We start from the raw sequence: 27,643 nt of genomic DNA on the forward strand, positions 1-27,643 counted from the left end.
AAAATCAAAACGTATTTATTAGGCCAGGTAAACAAAGGATTCATGAGATACATGATTTTCTGTATTTTTTTTCATGTAAAAATAATTAAGTAATAGAATGAAATAAAATGAAAATGAAAATAAGTACAAATCTGAAAGTAATTAAATAGTAACTTGGCTTTCTTATAAGGAGGTTTCTTTGTATCTTAAATTTTCAGTTAAAGTTAAGTTAACATTTTGGAATGGTCTTCAATTCAGAGCTAAATCTGACTCCCTCGCCAAAGGTGGTGTTGTTCCAGCCCAGAGTTGTTGCATCAGTAAAGAAGCAAAGAAATGTAAATCCTGAAAAAGAGACAATAAGAAATAAGTTAGGAGAGAGGCTTTGACATAAAGTACGGTACTTGATGTTATAGTATTTCTGTATAGCAAACCTGTTAACAGAGATGCAGAAGTGTTTGTAAAGCAGCCCACACAGAAATGCGGAATATTCCTTCTTTTGGGCATAGCACAGGGGTTGTCCTTTCCTCCAAACAGTATCATTTGGTCTGGGGTGATGTCCATACTGTTAAGCAATGCTATTTAACCATTTATTTTGATTCTTGTCTCACTGCCTGTCTTATAACACAGGCAGATGTTGCATGGGCTATCAAGAGAAAGGACATACTCGTCTTACAACCCTGATGCTACATTCCTTCCTCAGTCTTAAACCTTTTCTTGCCCTCAGAAACCAACAACTGAGTTGTTATTTGAGTTGATTTTATCTGAGTTGTTTTGTTATTGGTCTGCTACCAAACAGTTGCTATCATTTATCCACCCTTCAGCTTTTAACCCCCCCCACACACACACACACACACTAACTGTGCACAGTTCTCCATTTAGCCTGAAATAGCTTTTGTCTCCCCACTTACTGGAAAAAGGCAAGCTGCCAACAAGGTGTGCACACAGTAACAGGTTAACCAGAGCATATACCAACCTTGTGTGTTTTGGGCCTAGTGCTGCAGCAAACCCTGGCTGCACTAGTTCTTCTGGATATTTGTGGCAACTATTCCTTTGTCATCATCCCATTAAGACTAAATAACAACCTCACCCATACTAGCCCTGTGGGACTAATTGTGTGTTGTGACCATAGACTGTAAAAAAAAAAAAAAAAAAAAAGGACGTTGTCTTGCTCTGCTCGATATGAGGTCTCCACAAAACTGCTCCCCCTGGTGGCTGGCTGCAGTATAGGTCAAAAACTCCGGCCTCCCAGTCATTCCGGACGGGCTGTGGTCAAACTTTAAAAAATTATTACACCTGGTAGAAATGTTTCCCACGTCCCATTGTTATGATAGTTTTAAGATATAATTTGGCTGCCTTGTATTCAAATGCTCTTCTTTTTGGAAAGTTTCGTTTTTAGTAGTTATAAGAGGTTAAAAACAAGGCTTTACGTCATTTTCAACATTTTTAACGGTGATTGACAGCTGCCGTTTTCGTGCATTTTTTTGGGAGATTGTAAAATATGTCGGGATGATGAGTCAAGAAGAGATTAGACTCTCGAAAGAAAAAATGATTATCATTTCTGTCACCCAGTTCCACTCAGATTCTCCCAGAATCCCTCACAGTCTCTACTGCGCAGACTCTGACTGCACTCTGGCTTGGTATTTCTACCAATGGCTGTGCCTATGACAGGGGTAATTTGGCTTCAAAACACCATTCAACGGTAAATGGCGGAGCCACGCTGTCCACTCTATATAAAGCCTATAGTTGTGACAGACTCCTGTCCATGGTTCCACGGGTGCACTGAACCATCCCCTGGAAGAGTTATGACAATGATGATTTTTCTTAAGAAATCAAGAGGACTTAATCAATCCAGAAATGAGGCCCACCTTTCGACCAAATGCAACAAATCTAAGAAGAAAGGAAAATGGAGAGTACAGCAAGTGCCACTGTCATACAGTGACCTCCTCTGCAAAGCATTTAATGATTGTGTGCTCCTGTGTGTATTCAGGGTCAGGTGAAGGGTGCTACCACATTATGAAGAAATCAGCAAACAGGAGACAGAACATGGCTGTACACAAACAATTCCACAAGGGGGCACCCGGACCTTGTTTGCACTGCAACAGGCCAACCAGAATGCTGCAATAGGGAAAGTGAACACCAAGTTCAGCCCACTGTTTGTTCAGACCAGTGCAGCAGCATTACCAGGCCTGCTGGTGCACCTTACTCAACAATGGCATGCACGTGGAGAGGTTATGTAATTCAGATTAAAACTGCACTTAACAGACACCAGTTGTGGGATGTTGCAGTTGTTTGCTCAAACTGAGAAAGTACACATTTTGCTGGAGGAAATCACTTCTCAGAGGAAGAAGGAAACTATTCAGAGTTACAACAGAGTATAGATGAAATGATCTCTATTTGAGCCATTCTCTTGTCCAAAGGAAAGTGGAGGTGTATAGGTTGTGATAAAAAATTTAGCACTTATATCATAATACAGTGAACAAGTATGTGAGAAAGAACTAGGTCAGAAAGCTGACACACAGCATTGCTGTGTTGCACTCCAGAGGCTGGTTTAGATCAACAGGATATCCACATTAACAGCCCTTTTTGTTCCCTCCCTGGAAATAAGTTTTCCTCAAATAATTAACAACTATGATGCTTCTAAGATTATTGTAGCAAGTCTATGATTTATTAGACTCATTGGAATATTCTCTGCTATGATTTATTATGAATTGGCCCTGGGTGGTTATTCCACTCAAGCTCAAAATTTGGCTCAAGCTGCAGATCCAATGGCCTCAGCACAAGTGTTTATTATATTGAGATGCTTGTTCATGTGTTTGTGTTATCAGTAGGTTGAGTCACAGAACATAAACTCAGTGCACCACAAAGATCATCATGGGTGCTGGGTTCCCTCCTCCAGTGCTGGTTTTCATCATCAGTATCCCCATCGTCACTTGCCTTTTCTAAAGCTGTTTTTACACATGCACAATAATTCTGAATATTCTGAATTTGTGTTCTGTTTTTTCTATTATTCAGTGGGTAAATTTACTATTTGTAGGTAACCCTTGCCACAATAACTGGAAGCCTGACAGCAATGTTGTGCCTCAGAATTTGGTACAAAAATGAAGGTAGGCATTAAACCAACTGCCAGTTGATGCTAGAAGCACAAAACCTTCAGCTCTTGTCAAGACTCCTGACTGACAAATGGGATTATTCTGTAGTTCTTAAGATGCTATCTCACTCACTTTATTAGCCACTGTTACAAGCAAATCTTGTGGTACTCTTCTTGACCAGTCACACAGGTTTCTAACCAACTCATGTGAGTGAGTTAAGGCATCAAAAGCACCGCCAAGGTTGTCCATGTTCTATTTCACAGGCAATAATTTCACATTGTATGAAAACAGAACATATTCTGTATTTGTGGTGGGTATTTATCAGGCTAGATAATCAAAGAAACAGAACGATTTAACATCGGTTTAATTTCATTTACTTTATTTTGATCAAAATAACAATACTAGTGCAAAGCATTGAGGTCCTGCCAAGTGCTTTAAAAGGGGTGGAACTATAAATTGGCCATCACATAACAAGTTGTTTTGACTTCTTTAGTTTTAGCTAAGTTAATTTCTAGAGGACCATCTTGGAATGGACATTTCAGTGCTGAATCTTGCTCCTTCTCAGCCAAAGGTGGTGTTGTTCCAGCCCACATTGGCAGCATCCATGTCAGTAAAGTTGATATAAATTCTGAAAAAGAGATAAAAAGAAATACATGAATAAGGTAATACTTTAACCCAACACATATTACTGTGTGTGGAGTTAAGGGTATATACGTCTGTGTGTTTCTGACACCATTTAATTCCCTAATCTGATTAAGTGCAGTAGATGTGCAGACTGGATTGTGCGTAAGTTTAGCTACCTGTCCGGAGAGATGCCCAGGTGCTTGTTAAGTAGCCCACACACCAGTTGGGAGTACTTCTTTTGAGCACCACTGATTTTGCCAATGCTGTGGATGGAGCAGAGTGCACAGGGGTCCCCCTTTCCTCCGAACATCATCATTTGGTCAGGGTTGATTTGCACTGCAATGTACTGGGTCATGCAAAATAGAGACACAGCAAGTTTAATTTCAGTGTATTTACACATTTATAGTGAATGTGGAGAATTTTGATGTGTGCATGTATGTATTGTGTTTCACCATCTTATACTTAGTGTGCAATATCCTTAATGTTACAGTCTATGGCTGCGTCATGGCAATGGCCAATCAATACCATGTTTACACAATTGCACAACTATCTCACCAAATCCATACACAGTCTTCAGACGCATGCAATATGTTCTTTTAACTGTGGTTTAATGTTAATTATACTTTATGTTCCGGTTCTGGTGGTACGATGAACCACAGAAAGCCTGTAATTATGTCCAGGTCCAGGGCTTACCTTTTCGGGTTTACCAATAGCTGTTGCCAGCTCCGCGGAAGCCTCACTTAGCAGAGCCACTGGTATGTCACTTTTGGCCACATTGGTGTTCACCACAAACATCGGCATGATTAATCCTGTGCTGCCTCTTCTCACTTCACGAACTGCAAGTGCTGCCGACACTCCTGGCGGAACAACAGAACAACGAGTTTTTACGGGAGTTAAGAGGGTAACCTTACGGTCATATTGACCACAGCGCCCCCACCATGCTGGAGGTCACGTCTCAAGAACAGCCAACCATCTTTGCCAGTGTTTTCATATTATCATTTTTCGTATTTCATTAAAATATCCCCAAGTATTTTTCAGTTAAAACCAATGGAAAAAGCAATAGAAAATCCTCTTTTTTTTGTTTTTGGATTTTTTCAGATCTGGGGTGCGGTTGTTTTTGGCTGTAGGGTAATTACGGTACTGGGCATGCGCACTGTTGTTAGGCATCATTAAGCAGTGCTGAAGGAGGCGAAGAGGAAAACAGTGGTAGTGTGGGAGAGAGAGCAGAAGTTAGATGGTGTGCCCTTTTGTCGCCGTGTCTTCGTGGATATGAACACTGAAGCGGCTTATCCACGATTTGTGAAATCAGAAAGCCTGTTGCTGTTTGACGTCTGAGTGGACCCTTCTTGGTTTCATCCATAAAACGGTGCGTACACACAGCTAAATTAGCCGGGCTGCTGCTAGCACGATCACTTTCTGCCGTTACGGAGGGGCTGCTGCTTTTCACTTAAACATTAATGTAATGTGAGTTTTAACAAACAAGCTGGTGAGCAAGTAACTATCAGACGAAATTTGTTCTTTTTGTGGTCAACTGCGTTTCACTTTCTGACTAAAGCAGCAGTGTAGTGTTACACTTGAAGGTTACAGAGATGGTTTAACCGAAATGAAACTATGGGTTAACATAGCTCTGTCACACTCCAATTAAAAGGTTTGGTCACATCAGCCGGTAATTCAGACAATTAAGATATTTTTTGTTAATATTATGGTATGGCTAATATGTTGAAAGGTATTCGTAGTGATTTCGAAGGAACAGCGTGTAACTTGTTGTAACTTGTGATCATGAAATGCTGATTAAATAAGTGATACTGATCCATCATCAGGTCCCATCAGAACCTGTGGCAACGATGATGGAGGAATCTGTCTCCACGTTTGAGACGCATCTGACGGCCGTCATGGACAGCCTGATCCGAGCCTCGGTCTGCGAGATCACTAAACTCTTTCAGGAGACTGTGAACGACTACCTGGTGGAGCTGTCGCTCAACAGGAGGGAGAACGAGGCTCTCAAACTGCGCCTGAGGCTCACCGAGAACAAGCTGAGAACGGAGCGCAAGTACGGGCTGGGCTGGGCGTCCAACCGTCGCAACGCCGGGCTGTCTGCGGGGGAGGAAGGAGCTGGAGGGCGGCACAAGCGAAAAGTTGAGGTGGCCCGTGAGTATTTCTCACAATTAGATTTGTGTCACATGTAAATCACTCTTTGAATTTAACAGCACTGTACTACACCACCTGAATCTCTGTTTCTAGTGTGTTTTTTCCTGTGAGAAAGAGGGTTTTGCTGTGCAGTCAGGGCTTATGTGAAGACGCACTTGTTTTGTTGGAAACCATCTGGCAAGAGCTGATCTCTCCCTCCCTCCTTCCTCCCTCCCACCCTTCCTCCCTCCTCCTTTCCTCCTCCGCCTCCTCTTCATGTTCGCTCCCTCTGTCCTTCACCTCCCCCTCTCCTGTCTCTCTCCACTGCATTCTGTCCCTCCCACTCCTCTTTGCTTCTGCACACTCTCTCACTCCCTCCCTCCCTTCCTGTCTTGCTCCTCTCCCTCCCCCCACCTCCTCTCCTTCACTTCTCTCCGTCCGTCTGTCTGTGTCACTCCAACTCTCTCTTCCTCCTCCCCTTCCTGCTCCTCTCTACTTCACGCCCTCGCCTCCCTCTTCTCTCCCTGCCCCCACCTCCTCCTGCACTGTGCTCTCCTTCATCACGTTGCGCACACACTTCCCATCCCTCCCTCCCTCCTTCCTCCACTCCACTCCTCTCCTCTCCTCTCCTCTCCTGCTCCTTTCCACCACCACCACCACCACCACCACCGTAATTACACTCTTACTCTCCACTTCTCCTCTGTTTTTCTCTCTTTTCTCTCTTTATCTCTCCTCTTTACACTCCATCACTCCTTCAACTTGTCCTCCCACTCCCACTCCTTCTCCTCCCCTGTGGCCCCCACCAACTCCACTTCTCTCTCTTCCCCTCTCCCTGTCTGTTCTCCTCCCTCTCACATTTTTCTCTCCTTCCTGCTCTCTTGTCCTTCTACACTCCCTCTCTCCTCACTCCTTCATCATGCTCACTCCTCCTCCCTCCTCTCTGTTTGTGCTCCCTTCCCCCAACCTCCTCTCTGCTCCTGATCCTCTCTGCTGTTTCATTCACCTCCTCCTTCTCCTTCTTGTATCTCTGCTTCCTCCATCCTCTTTCTTTGCTCTCTCATCTCTTTCTCCTGGTCTTCCAATCATCTCCTCCCACTTATCTTCCACCCCCTCATATTTCATTCTCTCTCTCCTTCCTGTCTCTCCATGCCCTCCATCTCCTGCCACCCCTCTCTCCTTTTCCTCCCTCTCTCACCTCCCTCCCACCCTTCCTTCTCTTCTCCACAGGAGGCAAGTCAAAAAAGGGCTCGGCCGCAGCCTATGGCAAAAGCTGGCCTGGAGGTGTGTGGGAGGAAGGAGGAGGTGGCTGCGTTGGTGGTGGAGTCAGCGGAGGAGGAGGATGTGGAGGAGCTGTGGGTATGGTAGCAGGAGGAAGAGGGGGGAAGGAGGCCAGGGAGATGTACCTCATCCAGTTCCCCGGGGATGAAGAGGATGAGGGAGGGATGGTGGAGGACGAGGAAGGGGAGGGCAGCCTCAGCGGTGAGGGGGAGGAGACGGCCAACATCAAAGAGGAGGTGAGGGAGACGGGCTTTCTCAGAGGAGGAGGAGGAGGAGGAGTAGGAGGAGAAAGTGGCACAACATCTCTGCGCTGCTCAGCAGCCTCATGTAGAGTAGAAGAGAGCATAGAAAAGAAGAACTGAGACAGACTTTTGTTTTTCATCCATCAAATCACTGCAGAGATGAAGTGGATGAAGGCAAAGCTATTGATTTGATATTTAGCTACCAGAGGAGCCTGAAAGTAGCACAAGGAATCAGCCTCTCCACATCACAAGTGCTGCAAGCTTTTAGACTGAGACACTACAGGTGGAAGTGAAAAGCTGTTTGCTTTACAATCGCATGACCAAGCCTTAGAGCACAGATAAACTTTGTTCTCCTGCTGTATTTGAATACACAAATCAGGTAGAGTTTAGTAGCCTCCTTGTAAGTAATCGCAGAGTCTGAGATGTGTAACAGATTCATACAGTGCAACGCTTGAGGTCACATGGCTTTAACTTTAAACTGTGGAAGTAAAGCCAATGAAAAGTGCCTTAACCTGTACTCTACCTAATAGCCAGTAGAGGGCGTGTGAACTGTTTGCAGCTGTAAAGATCCAGAGGAAAAATTCTCAGTTGGCCTTTCCCTCAGCTTTTTTAAAAAAAAGACCAATGTTTTAAAAAAGGATTTGAATGATTATCCATAAAATGATGTGTTGCCTTGTTTGAGTTATAAAAATCTGTAACTTTCTACGCTTCTCACAGTTTGGTCAAACTGAAGGCTACCAACCTGCATCTCTGCGGCTAATTAAAGAGGCTTTGAAGATGGATCCACCCAACAAGGCGCTCCACAGTGCCTCCAGAACCCAAAGTGAAGGTAATGAGCTTAGGACACCAGGGTGGAGGGATGAAGTGAGAGATATTTTTAAAGATCAGTAGTTTGAATGAAAGTGCTCATGTCAGATCTCTCCCCTCCTTATCTCTGATCAGGTGACCTGTCAGACCATCCCCCAACTCTTCATCCAAGTGATAGAGACGAGGAGGACTGGGAGGTGGACTCAGCCGAGCCACCAGAGGGGGGCATGACTATGGACGAGCTGAGGGGCCTGGAGTCAGCATTAAGGGCCGAGAGAGGCCGTGAACAGGCTGCCATGAAAACTTCCCAGCCTGTTAGCCCCGAATTAACACCAGGCAGAGAGATCGGCCTGGCGCCGAAATACATCGGTCTTGATGGAATGGAGCAGGATGGAGAACTGGAGCCTCAGCCCCCCACCCTGGAGAGGGAAGAGCATGTAGGGCAGAGCAGGTTGAAAGACGGTGTGAGGGCTGGAGTGGATCTGAGGATAAGCTGGTCCAAGAAGTCGAAAGAGGGGGAACCAGCTGGTGTCGTGAAAGGAGAAGACATGGAGCTGGGAGAGTCTGAGCACCCGCCCCACCTCTCTGCTCCAGGGAGCGTTGGAGAGAGCATAGGAGAAGAGGAGGGTGGCGGGGACCTCCTTCACTTTTGTCCACAGTGTGGAGGAGGCTTCACATCAGAAGCAGAGCTGGAGGAGCACCCCTGTCCACTCGGAGGCTCTCAGCTTCAGAGCAGTGGAAGCGAGGATGGTCTCTTCCCCTGTGCCCACTGCGGAAACACGTTCAGCCACGCCTGGGCGCTGAAGAACCACGAGTGTGCCTGTGCTGCCGAGCGTCCGCACTGCTGCGAGATCTGTGGAAAGCGCTTCACACACTCCCGCTCATTGGAACGCCATCATCTGGTGCACACAGGTGAGAGGCCACACAGGTGCCCTCAGTGCGGACGCAGTTTCAGCCGTTTAGGAAACTTAGAGCGACACCAGAGAATCCACACAGGTGAACGCCCGTACGGGTGCGAAGCATGCGGGAAGCGTTTCAGTCGGGTGGAGTACTTAAAGAGACACCAACTTATACACAACAGTGAAAAGACGACAGTCCAATGCTCCAACTGCGGGAGTGGCTTCAGTGATGTCGAGCAACTGAAAAACCACCGCTGTTTTTAGAGCCCCGCCTTCAAATCTCAGACAGAACTGGAAACGAATCACTGGCGTTTCATTGAATGTGGTAGAGCTTAGGTGATGAGGTTCTTGATGGATGCTCATCTTATCCTCGATGACTAGGCCCAGACTTTTTCACTCACTTGATGATGAAGGATGATTAAGGCTTATGTTCAGAGTGAAACAGGAAGTCATACTGAGGGTTTCTCCGGAGGATGGAAAAAATCAATCAGCCATTTTTATCTGAAGTGTTCTCATTTGTTTGTACAAATCTTTTACTTATTTATGAAGTTTGATTAATGTAATTTTCTCTTTCTATCAGTGAGTTACTCATACTCAGGCCAACACCCTGGTTCTTTAGCTGACAATATAATTAACAGCTTAGCATTTTATATGTCTGTGTTTTGGTCGTATCCTAAAGAAATAAATGGTTGAATTCATCTGAAGACTCTTTTTTTGTAAATTACAGGATTGTTTTGTAGCAAGAAAACATTGATTAGAGGAAAATTTAGCACAATCATATTGATAAGAAAGTTATTTAATAATTTGAGGTGTGTACTGCTCTCGCTGACTGCTGGCTCTTACAGATTATCTGTGCAAAGATACCATAACTAGAGTCCCTCTCTGAGAACAGTCACTTAACAACACATGGAAAATGAAATGCCATGTTTTGGGGAGGTAGCTCTTTGTTGATTTTCAACAGTGTGGGTGTTTGAAACTTTTTTCTTTATCTCCTTTGAGAAAAACAAAGTAAGGGAAGCTGCTGCAGCAGCAACTCGTCAATGACACCAGTGAACATGAACCGTTTAACCAGATGTACAAAGTTTTTCTCAAGTTGACCACTGTCACTTTACACACCCTCATTCATCAGACAAAAGTTCCTGTTTGATTTCCATGCAGTCACTCTACGTTTATTTGAAGAAAATGACTGCTGTGTGTCACATCAAATTCTTAGTTCACAGCTCATATATTATTATTTCTGAATGTCTGAAGCTGTTCTTTGTCTCCAAATTGAGTAATGAATGAATAGATCAAACTTTCCTGAAAATATAACTTGTTGCTGCACAGCACTGAAACAGTTTTGTACTTTTAAGCTCATTACTTTTTTCTTGACTCCTGTGAAGGGGTAAATCTTTAAATTACAGTGCTGTTAAATAATAAGGCCTTAAGCTATTCCTAATGAGGGTTGTTTTATTCTACTCAATAATATCTGAAAAATAATGAAGAAGTCCTGTACTGTAGGGACAGAGCGAAGAAGTGACCAGGAGTAGTTATGACACTCTTAAAATCTAAGTCCAAGCTTCAGAGGAAATTCAAAACTACGAATGGTTAGTCATCTTGTCAGGGTGGTATTCAAGTGGAACAAACCATTAGGGCTAAGTTGCAACAGGTTGCAGGTTTTTTTTTTTATTTTAGTGTAATATATTTTTTCTTCTGTTACTTTTTAGCTTTTGTTTTTAAAGAAGCATCTTTTGTATAATCCTTAAAGATTCAAACCAAGAAAATCTACATTAGCTATCTATTTATTTACTTTTTGAACTGAAAAAAAAACCTGCACAGGAATGAAACATCTTCTGACAAGTTTCACAGCAGTATTTTTTACAATCTCCATGAACAAAGGGACAAAGATGTATTGCAGGAGCTTTTCTGTGCTTTTAAAAAGAAGCCTCATCTTTATCAACTCTCCTTCATGCTTGATATGAATGTCTGACCTTGTGGTAGCATGTCTGACTCCAGATCAGAAGGCTGCGTGTTTTAATCGTGGCAGGGTCGAATACTATGTAGATTAACAAGCTCACTACTCTCAAGACTGATCATCTAAATCAGCACTTTTGTTGTAGATGGATCTTGGGAAAACTCATCAAAGTTTTGACATTACTGGCACAGGTCGACACACAGCTAACACCTGACACAATAGTAGGCTTTCTCCAAGTCCACAAAACCCATGTAGACTGGATGAGTGGATTTGAAACCACCTCTAGAAGCTTTGCAACGATAAAGAGCTGGTCTGCTGTCCAACTTATGTACCGAGCAAAGTATCCTCCAGGTTTACAGAGCACCTGTAATTCATAAAACATTCATATTTAAAAACAGAAAGACAAAATAGACCTGTTCTTTGTTGGATTAAGATTTTCGTTTATAATTCTCCAATTCCAATGGAAGTCTCTGACCTTGTGGCGCAATGGTAGCGCGTCTGACTCCAGATCAGAAGGCTGCGTGTTCAAATCACGTCAGGGTCAAATGTGAGCAACATTGCCCACTTGAATTAAATGGTAACTTGCAAGAATCTTCACTTCAGTGAACAGTGGAGTCTCAGGAAAACATTAGAAGTCTGTTCATGTTGAGAGGGAAGAAAATCTAGTTCTTTCCAAAGGCCACTTCCAAATCAGCCTCTTACCTTTTTATTGTTCCTCTCTGTTTTACATAAATCATTACATAGTGATTTATTTAACCCAGAAATATCAGTACTTTGAAAATATCAACAAAAATCAATCAAAATGCAGGCTCTATTCTTATATTTTTTAATCAAACATCTTCTCTATAAAGCCACACTTCAAGTTGCTTTTTCTGACCTTGTGGCGCAATGGTAGCGGATCTAACATTCACAGGGAAAACCCTTCTATAACAAGTCAATGACTTTGATTTACAGGAAAAGGAAAAATGCTTGTCTTGCAAACATTGAGACACAGACACGCTTTCTCCAAAGATTCTCATCAAGCACATGTTCTTTCTTCTCTCACAGCAACATAAACTGTTTTAATGAATTACTCCTTTTGTTTTAATGAAATGCTCTTCATAATAAAACAGAATGTTTATTTTTTCATGAGAGGTAATGTTGTATAATCTTAGATCAAGATATTTCTTCATAAAGCTCCACTTCTGCAGGACATTTCTGACCTAGTGATGCAATGGTAGTGTGTCTGACTCCAGAGCGGAGGGCTGTGTGTTCAAATCATGTCAAGGTCAAACACAGTCACAATAATCAAAAGGAAGTAAATGACTGCTTGAGTAAAAAACTTCAAGCTTCCACTTGCTTTTCTTGACTTTGCTTTATTTAAAGCTTTAATGTTTTATTTTGGGGAGTCTCATACTTCACAAAGATTACACACAGTTACAGTGCAGGATACTTATTAGATTTTTCAAATCAAGCGTTTTCTCTATAAAGCTCTACTTCTACCTGATTTTTCTGATCTTGTGGTGCAAAAGTAGCACGTCTGACAGCAAATAAGAAGGCTGTGTGTTCAAATCATGTCCAGATCAAACATCAAGATCAACCACTAGAATAACATGACTATTTCAGAGTACAATCAGTAATCAGCTGACCTGAGGGTGAATAATAGCAGGACAAGTGAAATCAACATCATAACCAATTCAGGAAGGATCAGAGTATAAGTTTTTGTGCTAAATCAAAATCTTCAATAGTGTGGTAAAGATGAAAAATGATACTCAACAAAGCTTTGATAGGTACATAGATGAATTATTAAATAACAGATGAATAATAAATTCTGTAGTTTAAGAGAAAACTACTCTTACGTATTGTTAATACATAATTTGATTGTTTTTTATCACTTCTTATCTAACAGTAAGCTTAAACTGATGACTCAGGTACAGATTCTTGTAAGCAGTCATTAATTTCCAAACCAATGTCCAGACCATGTTTGACCTTGACGTGATTTGAACACGCAGCCTTCTGATCTGGAGTCAGACGCACTACCGTTACGCCACAAGGTCAGGAAATCCAAGTTGAAGTAGAGCTTTTTGAAGAAAAAGATTTAATTTAAAACCTGAAGAATAGATCCTGCACAGCACTTTTTTACAGTTTGTTTTGTAAAATGTAAAAGTTTCAAATGACAGGACACATAATGCATCAAATCAAAACACGGTCAAATAAAGTGCAGTCAGCAAATAAGAGACAGCCAGAAGCTCTTGTGGCTCTTTGAAGAGCAAATGACCTTTTCTTAATGCTTACAGCCTCATTAAATGTTTTAAAACAAGCGGATTTGTTACTCTTCATCAAGAAATTAATGAATCATCTGTCCATGGGAGAACATGCTTCTTTATAATTTTACATCTAGATTTGGCTCTCACAGAAGACTTAAACTTGATTAATCTTAATTGTTGAACCCACAGATTTCTGATCTGGTCTTGCCCCTACTGGTGAAATCAAAACATTGATTTCATCTGGTTTACTATTGATTATATTCAAATCAATTATTTTTTCAGTTAACCTTTAAAGGTACAAGCTACTTTCTTTGGTTCATTCTGACCATGTTTGACCTCGACGTATGTTCGAACACGCAACCTTCTGACCTAGAGGCAAACACGCTAGGTTGCACCACAAGGTCACAAAATGTGAGTATAAGTAATCCCTCCTGGAGAAAAGCTTTGATCTTAAAAGCCCAGTATTCTCAACAACGATGTTGATTTTGTTTTGGCATTTTCAGATGTTTTTTAACAAATAAGCAATGCATTGTAAAACTTTGTTTATGTTGGTGAGACAGATTGTTCAAAAAGTCACTATTGGAGAAGACTGGGTATCTTTGTGGCCCTTTGGAAAGTTAATGACTCATGTTAACAGCAAGAGTCAGCCTTTATAAGCAGGTATGAGTGTCTGCTCACTAAAAGATAGCATACAAACCATGCTGATCAGTCACAAGATAATACAAACACGATAAAATTATTTATTTGAAAGTGTGGACGATTACAAAACTTCATGAGGTAATCATCATGTTCATCTTCAACACTCATTCAGCACATAAAAAGAAGAAATGTAAGTCAACTGATAACTTCATAAAAGACTTGAGATGAGCTTCATCTTTACACCTGACACTGTCCCTGAAACAGACTGATGGGCATTCCCAGCCTTTGTGCCAGGATTTCCTCCAGACTCTCTAAAGTCATCCTCCTCACATCATAGCCCCTCACTGATGCTCTGGCTTTGACATTAACCGGCACTATGTCCTCATCACTGTTCCTGTCGTTCCTCCCCACAGCAGCATACGTGGGGAAAAATGGCGTGGCAGACGTATAAAGGCTGGCCCTGAAGGACGGGCAGCAGTAAGCAGACCACATGTACTCAGGAACAGAGACCCTGTTGTTGATCCAGCGGGGCTCAGACTTGTATGGCATGCTTCCTGTGATCACATACATCGACCCGTTGCAGAAGGTCTTGAATTTCCTCAGCACCTCATTCTCCAGGCGGCTCCAGGGACCAGAGTTTGAGCCTGCTTTCTGAGGGACGACGTTTGTTAGTGTGAATGTGGCCTCACGGTTTTCTCTTGTCTTCTGGTGCATGCTGGGATTGAGATGGCCTTTGGTGAAGTTTGAGTTCTTGTAGTCCTGAAGCACCGCCTGGCTCTCAATCACATTTTGGTCCATGGGGGTGGTGAAGGTTTTCATCTCTGAACTGGCACGGGAGAATGCCAGCTTGATGACAGGGAGAAAGAGAACATGTCAACGCTCAGGAGCTTGATTTTTACATTTTTTTCCCCAGTCTGTTGCTTTATTCTGTTTGTGATGAGTTTTCAAAGTCATTAAAAGAAAAAAAGTGTGTGTGACAAATTCTTCATCACATGTAACTCACTAATGGGACAGGTTGACAGTTATTGAATTTAACTTTTCTCTCTCCTTTACCTCAAAAAAAAAAAAAAAAATCACGCATCCTTGTTTCCCCCTCAAAATTTCCTTTTAACACTTTTTAAAAATGCAAACATGTAGTGACATCGAACAGAACTTATTTTCTCGCCACCTTGTGTCTCCAGCCATGAATGTGGAGATAAACTCAGTTCTTTTTTTCAGTTATTTCTTCAGTAATCACTTTGAATGTGTTTATAAGACATAATGCTGTTCTTCATGTCCTCTTAAACTCCTAAATCGACTTTTTTTCTCTACCTATGACCAAACCCCCATGTGTCCGTCCCCCCTGTGTGTATTCCAGGAATTACTAAGACTGTTTTGTTTCACAGCAATATGTTAATTCTTACCTGTGGTTCATACATCCAGGTGGAGTTGGGTCGTTTGCCATCAGCAGGACTGAGGACGTAGGCAGAGTACACTGGTGTTCGATGCTGGCGGTGATACAGACTGGCAAAGTGGTACTGGTTTTTGTAGCGCTGGCATATTGGCTGGTATCCTGCTGCGGTGATGCCCTGCGGTGGAGTTCTTTCATAGAAGAAGTTGAGGCACTCGGAGAAGTCTTTGCTGATCTCACCAAGGACCAGTCCCCCCAACCAGGCCAGGAGGAGTAGCAGAGCTCCCATAGAAGACTGCAGCATCTTCCTTTGACACATCCTGCACAAGAGGAGAGCAGGTCAGTGAGAGATGTAAGGACCCTGTGGCCGGTTGCCTCCTACACACTGCTCCCGAGTGAAATAAAACCTGTAGTGTCTACTCAGCGCCTGGGATGTCTATGTTAAAGAGCTATCTCTCAGTTTCCCTATATATATACATTGTCAGCAGGAATCCTGTGGGTGACGAGTGAAACCCACCCCCAACCCATTTTGCACTCAAACTTCCCCCATTGACCAGCAGTCAGGCTGTCTTCTTGGAAACAGTGGTGCTTTATAACATTTTATGGCTGAGTCAGCTAAAATGAGAACATCTATCTTTGATGGACTTTTTATATTTTGGTAATGATGGATTAGGAATTTAGGAAAACTTGCAATCTCAAAGTTACAAGTGAGCTCTAACATTGAAAAGAAGAATTTTATTTTATTTTACTTTTTTTGCAAGAAAAATCTGCATCATAGTTTGTATCCCAGAAAGAAATCCATGTTGCAGGTGGCAGAGACCACTGAAATCCTCAGCACTGAAAATGCAGCAGTTTAAAAAAGAATGGGTTGGGGGGTGGGGGTGTCATCCAGGGGGCCCCTGGGGGCCCCCAGAACAGACACAGCAGTCTCTGGTTCCTGACTGCTGTGGAAGTTGTTGAAGTATGGTGAGAAACCAGGTTTCTGTGCCTTCAGAGCCACAGACCTCTTAATTTGTTGACACAGCAGGTTGATGTTAACTGACATTGCAATCAGGCTTTCATTTTCATATCTGCACCCAGAAATTGATGCATAATCTTCAGATTTTTTTTATATAAAATATTATTTGCCTGATACATAGATTTATATTTATTTTGGGTGCATCAGCTCTTTTTTTTTTCCACTATCAATCCAAAGTTTCTGTGTGGTCGTCCTCTTATTTGTCATCAGAATTTCCCGTATTGTGGGAACACAAAATTTTTCACAAAAGACACGCTCAGAACAATACTTCCGTTTTCTCACTGTCCTTTGATCAAAACTCTTTTGGTCTTTTGCTGATTTACTGAAAGGCCTGAAAATCCCCTGTCTGGCCTTTCTGCTTTTATTTTCACTTTATTTAGCAAATGTTAAATTGCATGAAGGATGTTCATTTTAGAGAAGCCGGGAAGACGCAGGCCAAGATATAAATACAAGAACATAACATAGAAGTTTTACAGACGGGCGCTGCCGGCTGCATGACGGCAAAGTGGAGCATCATTTGGTGTTATTTTACAGCTGAATACCAAAATACTTCTGATGTTTTCAGAAAACAAATACAGTTCTGTGGCAACATCACACACTCATACAAACATCTATTAACACACCAAAAAAAGTAACACTGGTCTTCATAGTTGTAAATTAAGAAACTAATTTAACATAGACTATTGACATAGTGATGTAACATATTCAGCCAGATGGATCTGAATAAATGGTTTTACTGAAACTGAAAAAGTGTAGCTATGTAAAGATATAAATGTTAAATATACAGTGCTTGATAAATGAATTACATTAGCCACCCTGTACAAGTTGTTGCCTCAGCTTCTCTAAATTATCAGTATATTCCTGATTTCCTATATATATTTTTATGTCTCTGTAATGGTTAATCCACCAATATTTTTAAGCTCTTTAAACACAGTGATATTTTTAATGCTAAAATGTAACAATTGTTGTTATACATGAATATTCAATTGTATTTTTATAACAGAAAAAATGCACATTACTATTTTCTAACCAACAAACTATTTTTGAATTTTATTTGATCTATTTATTTTGATTTAATTCATGAAAAGAAATGTTAGTTTTAGTGGTTGTATGTTATTCCTGAGCTGCCTTTTTTGGGAAAAAAAAAAGAGTATTGATTACAGTATCGCCAATACTGACCCTATGTTTCCTTGGTACTGGATTGATACCAAATTTTTCAGACCACTATTTTATACTGATTTTATTTCACATCATATTTATAAACTCATTGCACATGGCCTACAAAAAAATTCAACAATTGTTTAATAAAAAACTTAAAGCTTTTTGCCAGAGGAGGAATTTCAGGGGGATAGTTGTTATTTACTGAGTGATTAAAAGAGCACACTTCTTTAAACTCACCTTTGAAACGTGGGCCTCAGAGGCCACTCTTGATGGCCATCTAGTGTTCATTTAAAGTCATGACACTCAACGGGAATCACGAACTGGTCATGTGGTCTCAGTCAAACAGGTTACACTGTGAGTAATGATTTCTCGTCACTGGTGACGAATGGTAACCTGTGGGTGACTGACCATAAATGACCAAGTTTCTGTTACGTCAGAGAGGAGACTTGCTGAGTCTTACTTACTGACAGCTAAAAAGAGGAGATCAGAGTTGGGAGTGCTGATCAGTCTTTTTTTTTTTTTTTTTTTTACTTCTACGAATAAGAGGTAATTATTTCTGTTGCTTAACCCATCACATGCTAAACACAACTACAACAAATACACAGAGAGAGGTCATTTAAAAGAAAAGCTACCAACCCTGTGTCGTATAGTCTCCATTCTTCTTTGTTTTGTCACTGGATCATTGGGTGTGTTTTGAAGCTTATATGTAACACCTGGAACACTTGACATACCTATCCGGAGGTGCTTTTTTCACGACAGCTCTGCCGTCAGGCTCATTTCTTTAATGCTAACACAGTGGAGTGAACCTTCGAATGGGGCCTGTGAACCTTCGAATGGGGCCTGTAAACTGTACATAAATGTAAACAACTTTAAAATTAGCGTTGTTACTCATAGACTGGACAGTTTTTTTCTCCCAAATAAGCTTGTTTAAGCAACTGCTCGTAGAGATTTTCTTCAGAATTAAGGATAAAATATAAAGCAGTTTGGCCTAAAATAGACGTGTATTTTTGACAACAACACAACCAAACTTGTGAATATATACTATTAATTAGCTGGCAGTGGTATCTGAGTTGTTTTTCATACATGTTCCCTAAAGAGTTGTTTAGCCCCAGGGTAATGACTGCGCGCCCTGTGACTGCGCAGCCCCATCAGCTGCACGAGCCTGTTGCTGCACGCCCTCGGCTTCTTCCGTGAAAACTGTCAGCATCAACCTAAACCACTCCCTCTCTCACTGTGAACGGAAAGGCAGTGTGTTCTTCTCTCTGTAGCCATCAAACATTTCTCTGAAGGACTATGCGCGCTGCGAAGAATGGCGGAGGCCAGCGCGCTTGAAGAGCTGCAGTCGGAACTAACTTGCCCGGTGTGTTTAGAGCTCTTCCGTGATCCGGTAATATTAGAGTGCGGACACCACTTTTGCCAGGTGTGCATCGTCCAGTGTTGGGAAGCCAAGGCGGACGAGTTGTCGAGCTGTCCAAAGTGTCGAAAGCCGTGCGCGCGTAAATTGCGCCCCAACTCCCTGCTGTGCAACGTCGTGGACAGCGTGCGCAGAGCCGGGGTCATGGACCCAGCTGTGGGGATACCCGGGTGGGATCATGTGTCTGCTCTCGAGGAGCCGGAGGAGCGGGAGCGTGGGTCCAGTATGAGCAGTGTGGCCTCGTCTATCGGGCACTGGCCGCGCCTGTGTTTGGATATGTGCGAGGAGCATGAGGAGAAGCTGAAGCTGTACTGCGAGGACGACCAGCTGCCCATCTGTCTGGTGTGTGGGATGTCCCGGGACCACAAGACTCACAATGTCATACCCATCAATGAGGCTTTTGAAAACTACAAGGTACTGTCAGCGTATGAGTTCAGACACGTTTGTGTCCATAAATCTTGATCTCATGAGTCTTGTGATACAGGAAAATCAAACTTTGAAACCAGACGTGTACAGACTACTCTCTGATATGAAGTTGTTTCTCTAAAACTTTACAGCTACTCCTTGTTATATATATTTTATTTCCTCTCCTTTTGGAAGTTGGATCCACACTAAGAAAGTAATATGAAGTAGTGCCATCCACTGTGCTCAAATTAGGCTTTACTCCTTTCCTTGTATAGAGAGGTTTCATAACCCTTATAAAAGTAAAAATTTAACCATGTTTATGTCAAATCTGCTCTTTTATTTGCAGACAGGACTTTCTCAGAGCACATGTTTTGATATTCAAGTTCCTTTTGCCCTTGTAGGGTACTTGTCTTTGGGTACTTGTTTCAGAGGAATTCAGCAGCCCACCGTGAGCTCCACATTCCCCCTGCTCTTAAACCTGACCATCCTCATTTTGTTTGTTTAAAGACTCCGTCTGAGAGGGCTCTCAGTGTGCTTTAGCATGTTTCAATGGTGCTGAATTTCTCTGGATGTTTGTTTGAATTTGGTTAGAGGTTGCAGTTAAAAAGGTTGGGGGGGGGTTGTCATATGACTCCCATTCAAGGCGATGTTGTTCAGAGAAATGCACGAATCAAATCAAGTCTTCCGTTAAATGTAATCTGGTTTGAAGTCTCATCTTCTTAACCATGTTTTGCATGATTGCTTATTTCTGTCACAGGATAAGTTGTCTGTCGCTCTGGAGAGGGTTCAACTGCAGACAGAGGAGGCCACACTCTTCCAAACGAGGACCAATGAAAAGATCCTTCTGATCAAGGTACCAAGGCGGTGTGTGTGTGTGTGTGTGTGTGTGTGTGTCTGTGTGTTTGTGTTGTTGTGGGCTGTTTGACCAAGACAGGAAATATCCTGAAACAACTCTTGCAGAATGAAAGAAATTCCTGCTTTGTGTTAAACCAGATTGTCTAGTAGCTAAGCAACACTCTTCTACATTCCTCCACCTTTACCTTTCAGACAGGTGATTGATGGATGAGTCATGCTAATTATGACTGAAGGTGACTGAAGCTGTTACTCAGCACTGTGTGAATGTGATGGTCCTCATGTGTTTCAGCTGCAGAGCTTCTTCCTAAAATGAAAGCTTTTATGGACATTTATTCATGTCCTGTCATGTTTGACTTTCTCACGATCTCACCTTTCACACACACACACACACACACACACACACACACACACACACACACACACACACACACACACACACACACACACACACACACACAGCTTGTACAAAAATGCCTGCCTTACACACACCCTCATAGAGAGATAACAGCTGACAGGACATAGTCTTCCACTAAGCAGCGTTCACCTCAGGTCTTTCTGCCTTTAGGCCTCTCAGTCTCTCTCTGTCTCTTCCTGTGTCTGTTGAGCGGAGATAAGAGCGCAGCATGATGCTGAGATGTGCAGCAGATTGTAGCACGTGTCTTTCCTCCAGGCTCTTTTACACCATCCCTCCGTTCTTGTCTGTCTGTCGAGGCTTTCAGCACATATGTTTTTTTTTTTTTGCCTGTCTGGCAGTCGGTCTGTTTGACCCAGTTTAAGTGCACATGCACGAGTTTTCACTTCTGTTTCTCTGCCAGTGTGACAGGATGTGGGTCAACAAGATTAAGAGGAAGTTTGTCAACTCTTCTTTCCGGAGTGTTTCTCATTCAGTGTGTGTGTGTGTGTGTGTGTGTGTGTGTGTGTGTGTGTGTGTGTGTGTGTGTGTGTGTGTGTGTGTGTGTGTGTGTGTGTGTGTGCCATGTTGAAAAATCAAAACATTTAAGAGGGACTCAGACAGTTTTACTATTCATGTTATGTTAAAAAGTCTCAGAGAAAACTTTAGAATAAAGACTTCCTGTAACTTTATGCTAAAGAAATAACACCAAGTGATGTAGTTCGATGGTCCGTGTTGGTTTGGTTAACTAAAAGTATAAAGTTCTGGTGAGAACTTTCTAAATGATCTTTTCGTTATCACTTCTAAATGCTGTTACTCAGTGTGCTGGTCGGGTCGTCCAAAACCACACAGATTTATGGCCCTACAACACCACACCAACAAAATTAGCTGTGAGAAGTAAGACCTGTGTCTATTTTCTTGAAGAAAATGATTTCTTGGATTAATTTTGTAGTGATGGCGTACACAGTTGGTTGATGAGTACTATTAGATCATAATCAGGATTCACTGATGCTGCAAGTTACAGGCATGCCTTAGAGCACTGGGCTGCTAGTAGTGTTAATTATAGCCTGAAACTAAACTACAGTACAAACCAAAGACTGAATAAAACATGGACGTAGCCCACGCGACATCACCTGTCTGTTCCTGACACTTGAAATGAAGCCAATTCGCAGATGCAGCCACGCACACACGCTAGCTGTGAGTTTCATTTCAAACAGCTACAGGGCACTCACCAGTCACATGACCTGATCTGTGTCTCTGATTGGACAATGAAATGATCCTAATAACATAACCCCGGAGTAAGAAAAATATTCACCCACTGTACCTTGTGTGCCGATAGTGAAATCAGCATTTTAGACCCAAGCCCTTTTTTGAACCAGGAGGTAAATATGCTTTTTAATGCTGTAACAGTCAGTTTTTATGGCTGGGTGTTTACATGACTTCCGGTCTTTCTGCAGCCAGCCTCAAGCAGATACTCAATGAACAGCAACATTTAGCACTTCCGTGTAGGCTTCATTTTTACTAACCGGATGAAGCCCCTTGGTACAAACTGAGTTTACAAAGTTTGCTTGTATCATGTTTCAAACTATAGCTCTATGTAACTTTTAATAAATACATCATCTTGTCACTTTGAATCCAGTAAAAAGTTGTCTTAAACAAAGAAAAGTAGTGTTTAAACATAAAAGAAGATTGTTATTCAATTGCATCAGAACAGACATACACTTTGGTAAGAGTCACATCCTCATAACAGTGGGTGCAAGTACTCATGGGAAACAGAGTCTTTATCCCAGAAAAACACTGCCAGGAAACACCTTTTATCTTTCTTCTTGGGTGCTGCAATCCTCTTGATCAACTGTTATTGTTCAGTTGCATTGTGGGTAGTGTTTGTGCCTCTAGACAAATGTTATCAAAGAGATAAGTCACATTAACACAGACTGCTGTTACAGTATGCACTCTCTAAGTTCACTGAGTGAAAAACAGGAAGACCAGGTATTTCTATAACCTCTCAAAAACATTTAAAATCTGAAGAAAACAAAATAACTTTGAGGAAAACACAGTAGGTCTTCTGTCAGACACACGGCACATTTTCCTTCAGAGATTACTTTGGCTGGAAGCACAAATACCAGAAAGTCTCCCATAATCATGCTCACAAAAGTCCGCCCTCATGTTTCTCCAGGAGCGAGGAGGAGACCTGGAGGAGATGGTCACTGCAGAGTTCAGCCTCCTGAGGGAGTTCCTTCAGGAGGAGGAGGAGCGCATCAAGGAGAAACTGAAGAAGCAAAAAGAGGAGAAGCTCAACCAGCTGGAGGAGGCGCTCACCAAGACCACGGAGCAAATCAGCCAACTGGAAAGTACAGCTGACCAGCTCAGCCTCAAACTGAGAGAAGAGGAAAACCCAGAGCAGCTCAAGGTGAGAGGAGGGGGGAGCTCAAACAAACACTGCTCTCAGAGAAGTTTCTTTTTCAAACTGCGTAGACTGAGGTAAACCGAAGTATTAGTTTCCAGGGCAAAGAAGAAGTGAAGAATACCAAAGAATATTAAAATGCTACAGTAGAGATGTTATCTGTGTACTTCAGAAAAGACTGCTGTAGTTTGTGATCACAGGCTTGTTTTTATCTTCTTTTTCAGGGAATCAAAGATTTCATTGGAGGGTGAGTATCATCTCGATCACAATCATTCAACAGTTCTGAGGTAGTGACCAATTTCCATGAAATGTCCACTTCTGTTTTTTCACAACTTTTGCCCTCGTCTTCACCTCTGAGGTCACAGGAAGTGGCCTGTTGTTTTGAAATTAACTGTAAATCTGACACAAAAGTATGGGGTGTGTTTTATTGAGTCATCTGTGTCTTGATATCTGACATTTAACCAAATAGAATGGTTTCTACTTCATTTTATTATACGTCTGCTTCTAAAACATAAATAATCACAGTAACACTTTATTCTTATGGCACCTTTGAAGTTTTTTAGAAATACACATTTCAAAACATGCTCATGTAGAACTACAGAGGATTTTTTAAGTGGGACTTTTTGTGTGGTGTTTTAAAATATGATTGATTAGCGCCAAGTTATTAAAACAAGAAGTTTTAGCATTCACATTGACATCTTTTATAACTTGCTTGAAATCCTTTCTTATATATGTATATATATACTTGTAAAATCAAGTCTTGCTTGCCTGTGATCTCTTTCTTCCCCCTGCCAGGGTTGAGAGCTTGTTTGACCGACCCCCAGAGGTTGGTGTAAGTCTAGAGACAGGAGAGTTCCTGGGGCCTCTGCAGTACAAGACCTGGAGGAAAATGAGCCAAATTTTTCAGCCAGGTATGAATATAGTTACTAATACAGTCATGAGGGGAAGGATCTGTTTTCCCGAATAAGTAGAGGACTCGTTTCATGCAGATAAATAAAACTAGTTGTGCCTTTTGGTTGCACCAAAAGCAATTGTAAAATTACAGATCCATGTTTAAAAAATGAACTGAAGTGAGTGTGATCAAATTTCTAAGCTCCTGCAGAGCCACAGTAACATCACATAACCACTTTTACTGTCACGAGTAAATAAATCTATTACTTAACATTTCTGTTTGCACCCAAACTTAATCACATTTGTCCTGTTGTCCACATCGGGTTCATCAACACTTGTCATGTCGTGTCATTTGTCATGTCATCATCCTTTTTGTTGAATGTGTAACAGTAAACTGTCACACTGTGGAGGGTTACATCAAAGTTTTCTGTCTTGACGCAGTATCATTTATTTTTAATTTGTATCCATGTATCCTGATGCTTTTTGCCAGCTCCTCTTACACGTTGAGCAGTCGTGTTCAGTATCACGTTGAAGGTCACTCCCAACAAGTCTGACTTGGATGACTGTCTGTAAACACCTTCCAGATGTATCCTTGCTGAATTTTAAGCTCTTTATTTTTTTTGTAACAGCTATAACACCAGTGACCCTTGACCCTGACACAGCCTACCCCTGCCTGTGGGTGTCCTCGTGTCGCACCAGTGTCCAGGTGGGGAAAATCCGGCCCAACCTCCCCAACAATCCGGAGCGCTTCACCCGCTACAACATCGTCCTGGGCTCTGAGGCCTTTTCCTCTGGCAGACACTACTGGGAGGTGGAGGTGGGCTCCAAGACAGCGTGGGGTCTGGGCGTGGCTAAAGCCTCCGTCAACAGGAAGGAGGAGATCAGTCTCTGCCCTGATGATGGTTTCTGGACCTTGGTGCTGAGGGACAACTGTGACGGCACCTGTGAGTATGAAGCGTGCACCGACGCAGAGGACAGCTTGATATATCCCTCCAAACCCCCCAGGAGGGTGGGGGTCTTTCTGGACTACAGTCGAGGTGAGGTGGGGTTTTACGATGCTGGAGACATGAGCCACCTCTTCACCTTCTACGATGCAAAATTCAAAGAGCCTGTTTTCCCCTACTTCAACCCCTGGCCAATCCTCAATGGATACAACCGTGAGCCGCTCACTATAGTAACACCACACTGGGGATAGACGTCTGTTGAATTGGGGGACTGATGTGCTGCATCTGCAGACCACAGCAAAACTGCAGAGCTTTCAGCAACTAATGAACTCAACTAATGAGCTCTAACTCATCTGCATAATCATGATGAGATTCTTCAACATGGTGATGATCAATATGCAGATTACCTTGTGATTTTATTTTAAAACTGTTAAAAAGAAGAAACAACTAACATATTACAATGTAAGTACACTTTGATGGACGTAAAAATTATTTTTTTAAAACGTCTCTTCAAATATCACAAAAGCTTAAACTAAAAAAGATATTTTTTATCAAATATTGTATCGTAACAGCATCTGATGTATGTGATGCCTCGTGCCAAAATTCAGTTTATTGTAAAACCATCAAAAACAAACACAAACAACACTTTCTTAACCTTTTAAAAGTTTCTTTTTGAATGCTGCTGTCATCAAACTCATCAACTGAACTCACTGCGTGTTAATCTCCACCTGAAAAAAGCCCAAATGACTCAAGGATTTCCTCATGTCGAGTCACATTTGTAAGAAATTAACATACTTAAAAATGAAGCAACTGTGATTTGATCCCTTTCGTCTGTTTTTGAGGAAGTGGTTACAGAAATGATCTTTTTACAGGTTTGAAATAATTATTTCAGCACAGACAGACTTAACTAGCTAAGTGCAAAATTAGCATTTGGAAACCATGTGACTATTTGTTGAGAACTGTAATGTGAGAACAAATGCTTTTAAATGTGAAAACACACTTTTAATCAAGGGGTAGACAATATGTTTTGGGTGGTGCTAAATATTATTTTTCCTTTTTTTGCAAGAAAACTGCAGAAATATAGAGAAACTTTAAAAAGTCACTTAACATGCTTTTATGCCGAGAAATTTCCCGGTGGAGCCACACTCACTTTTCAAAATATGATAAAATTTTTCTCTTATTGGTGTTTTTGCTCATATATTTAGTTCCAGCAGAGGGAGCCCAAAACCAACTCTGCCTCCTTCATCACTGCACCTGAGTGTGCAGTGTTTGATAACACAGCTTTGAGCTTTGTTTGACCACACAGAGGTCAGATTTGGCTCCTAAGAATAAGTGCCTGTCAGAAGTAGATGCCAAAGATATTTACGCTCGTTATCAGGTTTGCATGTCATCTTTCTTTAAAAACTTAACTTTGCACACATCACAAATTTGTCTCGAAGGGGTTCCACTTTCTGAGCAAAATGAAACAACCATTATTCTCAAATGATGAAAAACTCTCTCAAAAAACAAGCAAGGAACTCCATCAGAGAAAAAAATGGAGAAATGGGAGCAACACAACACCATCAGAAACAAAAAATAAACACCATCAGGCAAAAACCAGAATGAGAGTAAATGATAAATTCTAACATACAAGAGGAGGAGCTGATTTTACAACACTATGTGCAAAACTAGAATCTGTTAAATGTATCTTTGTAGTGTTATTTGTGTTGAATGTGTTTAAAATGTAACAAAACACAAAACAGAAACTAAAGAGAGTGAGACTAACAGTGTGAGCGTGGGATTAAAAACTGACTGAACATTGCTTGTACATTACTGCTGTAAATAGATTAAAGAATAGATAAATATATGTTTATTCAATCACTCAGTCCATCATTGGATCACTTGACACTGTTTTGAGTTTGCTTCTGTATTCACTGGCCTTTTTTCAGTCCAGTTAAGCAAGGTTAATTAGTTCTTCTTGGTCATCTCTTGTGCCAAAAGAGCGATCCGGTGTGATCTGTGACTACTGTTACCAACTAATAAATAATGAGAATTCTCTGACCCAAATCAAAGGGATCTGTTGTCTCTGTGAGTCATCTGCTGATACATTTACCATTTACTGTCAGGGTTAAGTCAAGTCCAGCTCTTCTGTCCTTCTGATCTGTAATTAGATCTTATTGCTGGTAGATCAACATGCAGTAACACAAGCCTTCACTTCTACATTACTGCAGCTGCTCCCTCCGTCACACCCCCACACCTCACCTGACCCACCTTGGATAGGCCTCAGTGAGGTTCAAAGTGGAAGACCAAGTCTGAGAAGTGTTTTTAGACACTTCCTGCATAAAACTTTACTCTTTTATTCTCTCTGTACTTCTCCTCCATCGTCCTCTCACATATGACTGATCCACTCCCAGAATACATCCCTCTATTTTTAACCATCGCTGTATGTCACTCAGTTTTTTTCTGTAATGGATCTCTTTTCTAGCTCTGTCCGAGAATTTTCCTGTCCTTCATCAATAATCGATGAGGAGAGGGATGGAGGGGGGCTCTGAAGACAGGGAGAGGCTGAAAGAGGTGATTAACGGGAACTTCGTTAGAAACTGGAGCGAGAGCGAGCTGCGCGTTAAACCTCACAAGTCTGGATGAAGAAACTGGTTTAGTTTGAAAGAAATGTAGACGTAGAGGTGTAGGGGAGGTGATGGGGGCTTGAAATCTCTTGCAAAAGAATTCCTTTTCTTTTTTTTTACATTAGTGGGAAAAACAGATGAGTGAGAGGTTATTTGGCACATTAAAGCTGCTTCTTTCAGTGAAACTGTGAAAGCTTCTAGTTTTACATCTCTGTGGATGAAAGCTACAAATCAATGTTGCTGTTTTACAGAGTTCGCAAGCACAGTAACATGTTTGCAC

General features: G+C 41.8%; 4 protein-coding genes and 2 non-coding genes across 6 annotated transcripts; 3 read left to right on the plus strand and 3 right to left on the minus strand.

Moving 5' to 3' along the window:
* Positions 1 to 3,426: 3,426 nt before the first annotated feature.
* mif (macrophage migration inhibitory factor) lies at positions 3,427 to 4,579 on the minus strand. Its single transcript, XM_074674352.1, has 3 exons — positions 4,386 to 4,579; positions 3,869 to 4,038; positions 3,427 to 3,696 (listed from the first exon to the last, which is right to left on the minus strand). The coding sequence occupies exons 1-3, from the start codon at positions 4,491 to 4,493 to the stop codon at positions 3,630 to 3,632; spliced, it is 345 nt and encodes a 114-aa protein (XP_074530453.1). The 5' UTR covers positions 4,494 to 4,579; the 3' UTR covers positions 3,427 to 3,629.
* A 270-nt stretch (positions 4,580 to 4,849) lies between these two features.
* Positions 4,850 to 9,690, plus strand: LOC141793985 (uncharacterized). Its single transcript, XM_074674902.1, has 5 exons — positions 4,850 to 5,058; positions 5,513 to 5,840; positions 7,047 to 7,333; positions 8,057 to 8,168; positions 8,282 to 9,690. Exons 2-5 carry the CDS (start codon positions 5,537 to 5,539, stop codon positions 9,307 to 9,309), a joined length of 1,731 nt encoding a protein of 576 aa, XP_074531003.1. The 5' UTR covers positions 4,850 to 5,058; positions 5,513 to 5,536; the 3' UTR covers positions 9,310 to 9,690.
* Positions 9,691 to 11,471: 1,781 nt separating this feature from the next.
* On the plus strand, positions 11,472 to 11,543 carry trnaw-cca (transfer RNA tryptophan (anticodon CCA)). The gene has a single exon. It is a non-coding gene; the product is annotated as a tRNA-Trp (tRNA).
* Positions 11,544 to 12,963: 1,420 nt separating this feature from the next.
* Positions 12,964 to 13,035, minus strand: trnaw-cca (transfer RNA tryptophan (anticodon CCA)). Its single transcript has one exon. It is a non-coding gene; the product is annotated as a tRNA-Trp (tRNA).
* Positions 13,036 to 14,121: 1,086 nt separating this feature from the next.
* LOC141793162 (endonuclease domain-containing 1 protein-like) lies at positions 14,122 to 18,157 on the minus strand. Its single transcript, XM_074673650.1, has 3 exons — positions 18,090 to 18,157; positions 15,288 to 15,594; positions 14,122 to 14,730 (listed from the first exon to the last, which is right to left on the minus strand). Exons 2-3 carry the CDS (start codon positions 15,591 to 15,593, stop codon positions 14,122 to 14,124), a joined length of 915 nt encoding a protein of 304 aa, XP_074529751.1. The 5' UTR covers position 15,594; positions 18,090 to 18,157.
* A 531-nt stretch (positions 18,158 to 18,688) lies between these two features.
* Positions 18,689 to 26,795, plus strand: LOC141794000 (zinc-binding protein A33-like). The gene is made up of 6 exons (XM_074674928.1): positions 18,689 to 19,281; positions 20,030 to 20,125; positions 22,695 to 22,928; positions 23,147 to 23,169; positions 23,718 to 23,833; positions 24,443 to 26,795. The coding sequence occupies exons 1-6, from the start codon at positions 18,763 to 18,765 to the stop codon at positions 25,006 to 25,008; spliced, it is 1,554 nt and encodes a 517-aa protein (XP_074531029.1). The 5' UTR covers positions 18,689 to 18,762; the 3' UTR covers positions 25,009 to 26,795.
* Positions 26,796 to 27,643: the final 848 nt, after the last annotated feature.

The sequence above is a fragment of the Halichoeres trimaculatus genome, unplaced genomic scaffold (genome assembly GCF_033239565.1).
Source record: "Halichoeres trimaculatus isolate MK-OKI-2021-1 unplaced genomic scaffold, fHalTri1.1 fHalTri1_scaffold_7, whole genome shotgun sequence".
Lineage (NCBI taxonomy): Eukaryota > Metazoa > Chordata > Actinopteri > Labriformes > Labridae > Halichoeres > Halichoeres trimaculatus.

What these genes read in the sequence shown, in the direction of transcription:
- LOC141794000 (XM_074674928.1), top strand. Translation starts at nt 18,763, where the DNA reads ATGGCGGAGGCCAGCGCGCTTGAAGAGCTGCAGTCGGAACTAACTTGC. An exon ending in AAAAGATCCTTCTGATCAAG is followed by an intron (nt 20,126 to 22,694) that starts GTACCAAGGCGG and finishes ATGTTTCTCCAG; the next exon opens with GAGCGAGGAGGAGACCTGGA. An exon ending in GAGCCAAATTTTTCAGCCAG is followed by an intron (nt 23,834 to 24,442) that starts GTATGAATATAG and finishes TTTTTGTAACAG; the next exon opens with CTATAACACCAGTGACCCTT.
- LOC141793985 (XM_074674902.1), top strand. Translation starts at nt 5,537, where the DNA reads ATGATGGAGGAATCTGTCTCCACGTTTGAGACGCATCTGACGGCCGTC. An exon ending in GCGAAAAGTTGAGGTGGCCC is followed by an intron (nt 5,841 to 7,046) that starts GTGAGTATTTCT and finishes TCTTCTCCACAG; the next exon opens with GAGGCAAGTCAAAAAAGGGC. An exon ending in CTCCAGAACCCAAAGTGAAG is followed by an intron (nt 8,169 to 8,281) that starts GTAATGAGCTTA and finishes ATCTCTGATCAG; the next exon opens with GTGACCTGTCAGACCATCCC.
- LOC141793162 (XM_074673650.1), bottom strand. Translation starts at nt 15,593, where the DNA reads ATGTGTCAAAGGAAGATGCTGCAGTCTTCTATGGGAGCTCTGCTACTC. An exon ending in CCTGGATGTATGAACCACAG is followed by an intron (nt 14,731 to 15,287) that starts GTAAGAATTAAC and finishes CCTGTCATCAAG; the next exon opens with CTGGCATTCTCCCGTGCCAG.
- mif (XM_074674352.1), bottom strand. Translation starts at nt 4,493, where the DNA reads ATGCCGATGTTTGTGGTGAACACCAATGTGGCCAAAAGTGACATACCA. An exon ending in CTATTGGTAAACCCGAAAAG is followed by an intron (nt 4,039 to 4,385) that starts GTAAGCCCTGGA and finishes TGCATGACCCAG; the next exon opens with TACATTGCAGTGCAAATCAA. An exon ending in CTGGGCATCTCTCCGGACAG is followed by an intron (nt 3,697 to 3,868) that starts GTAGCTAAACTT and finishes TCTCTTTTTCAG; the next exon opens with AATTTATATCAACTTTACTG.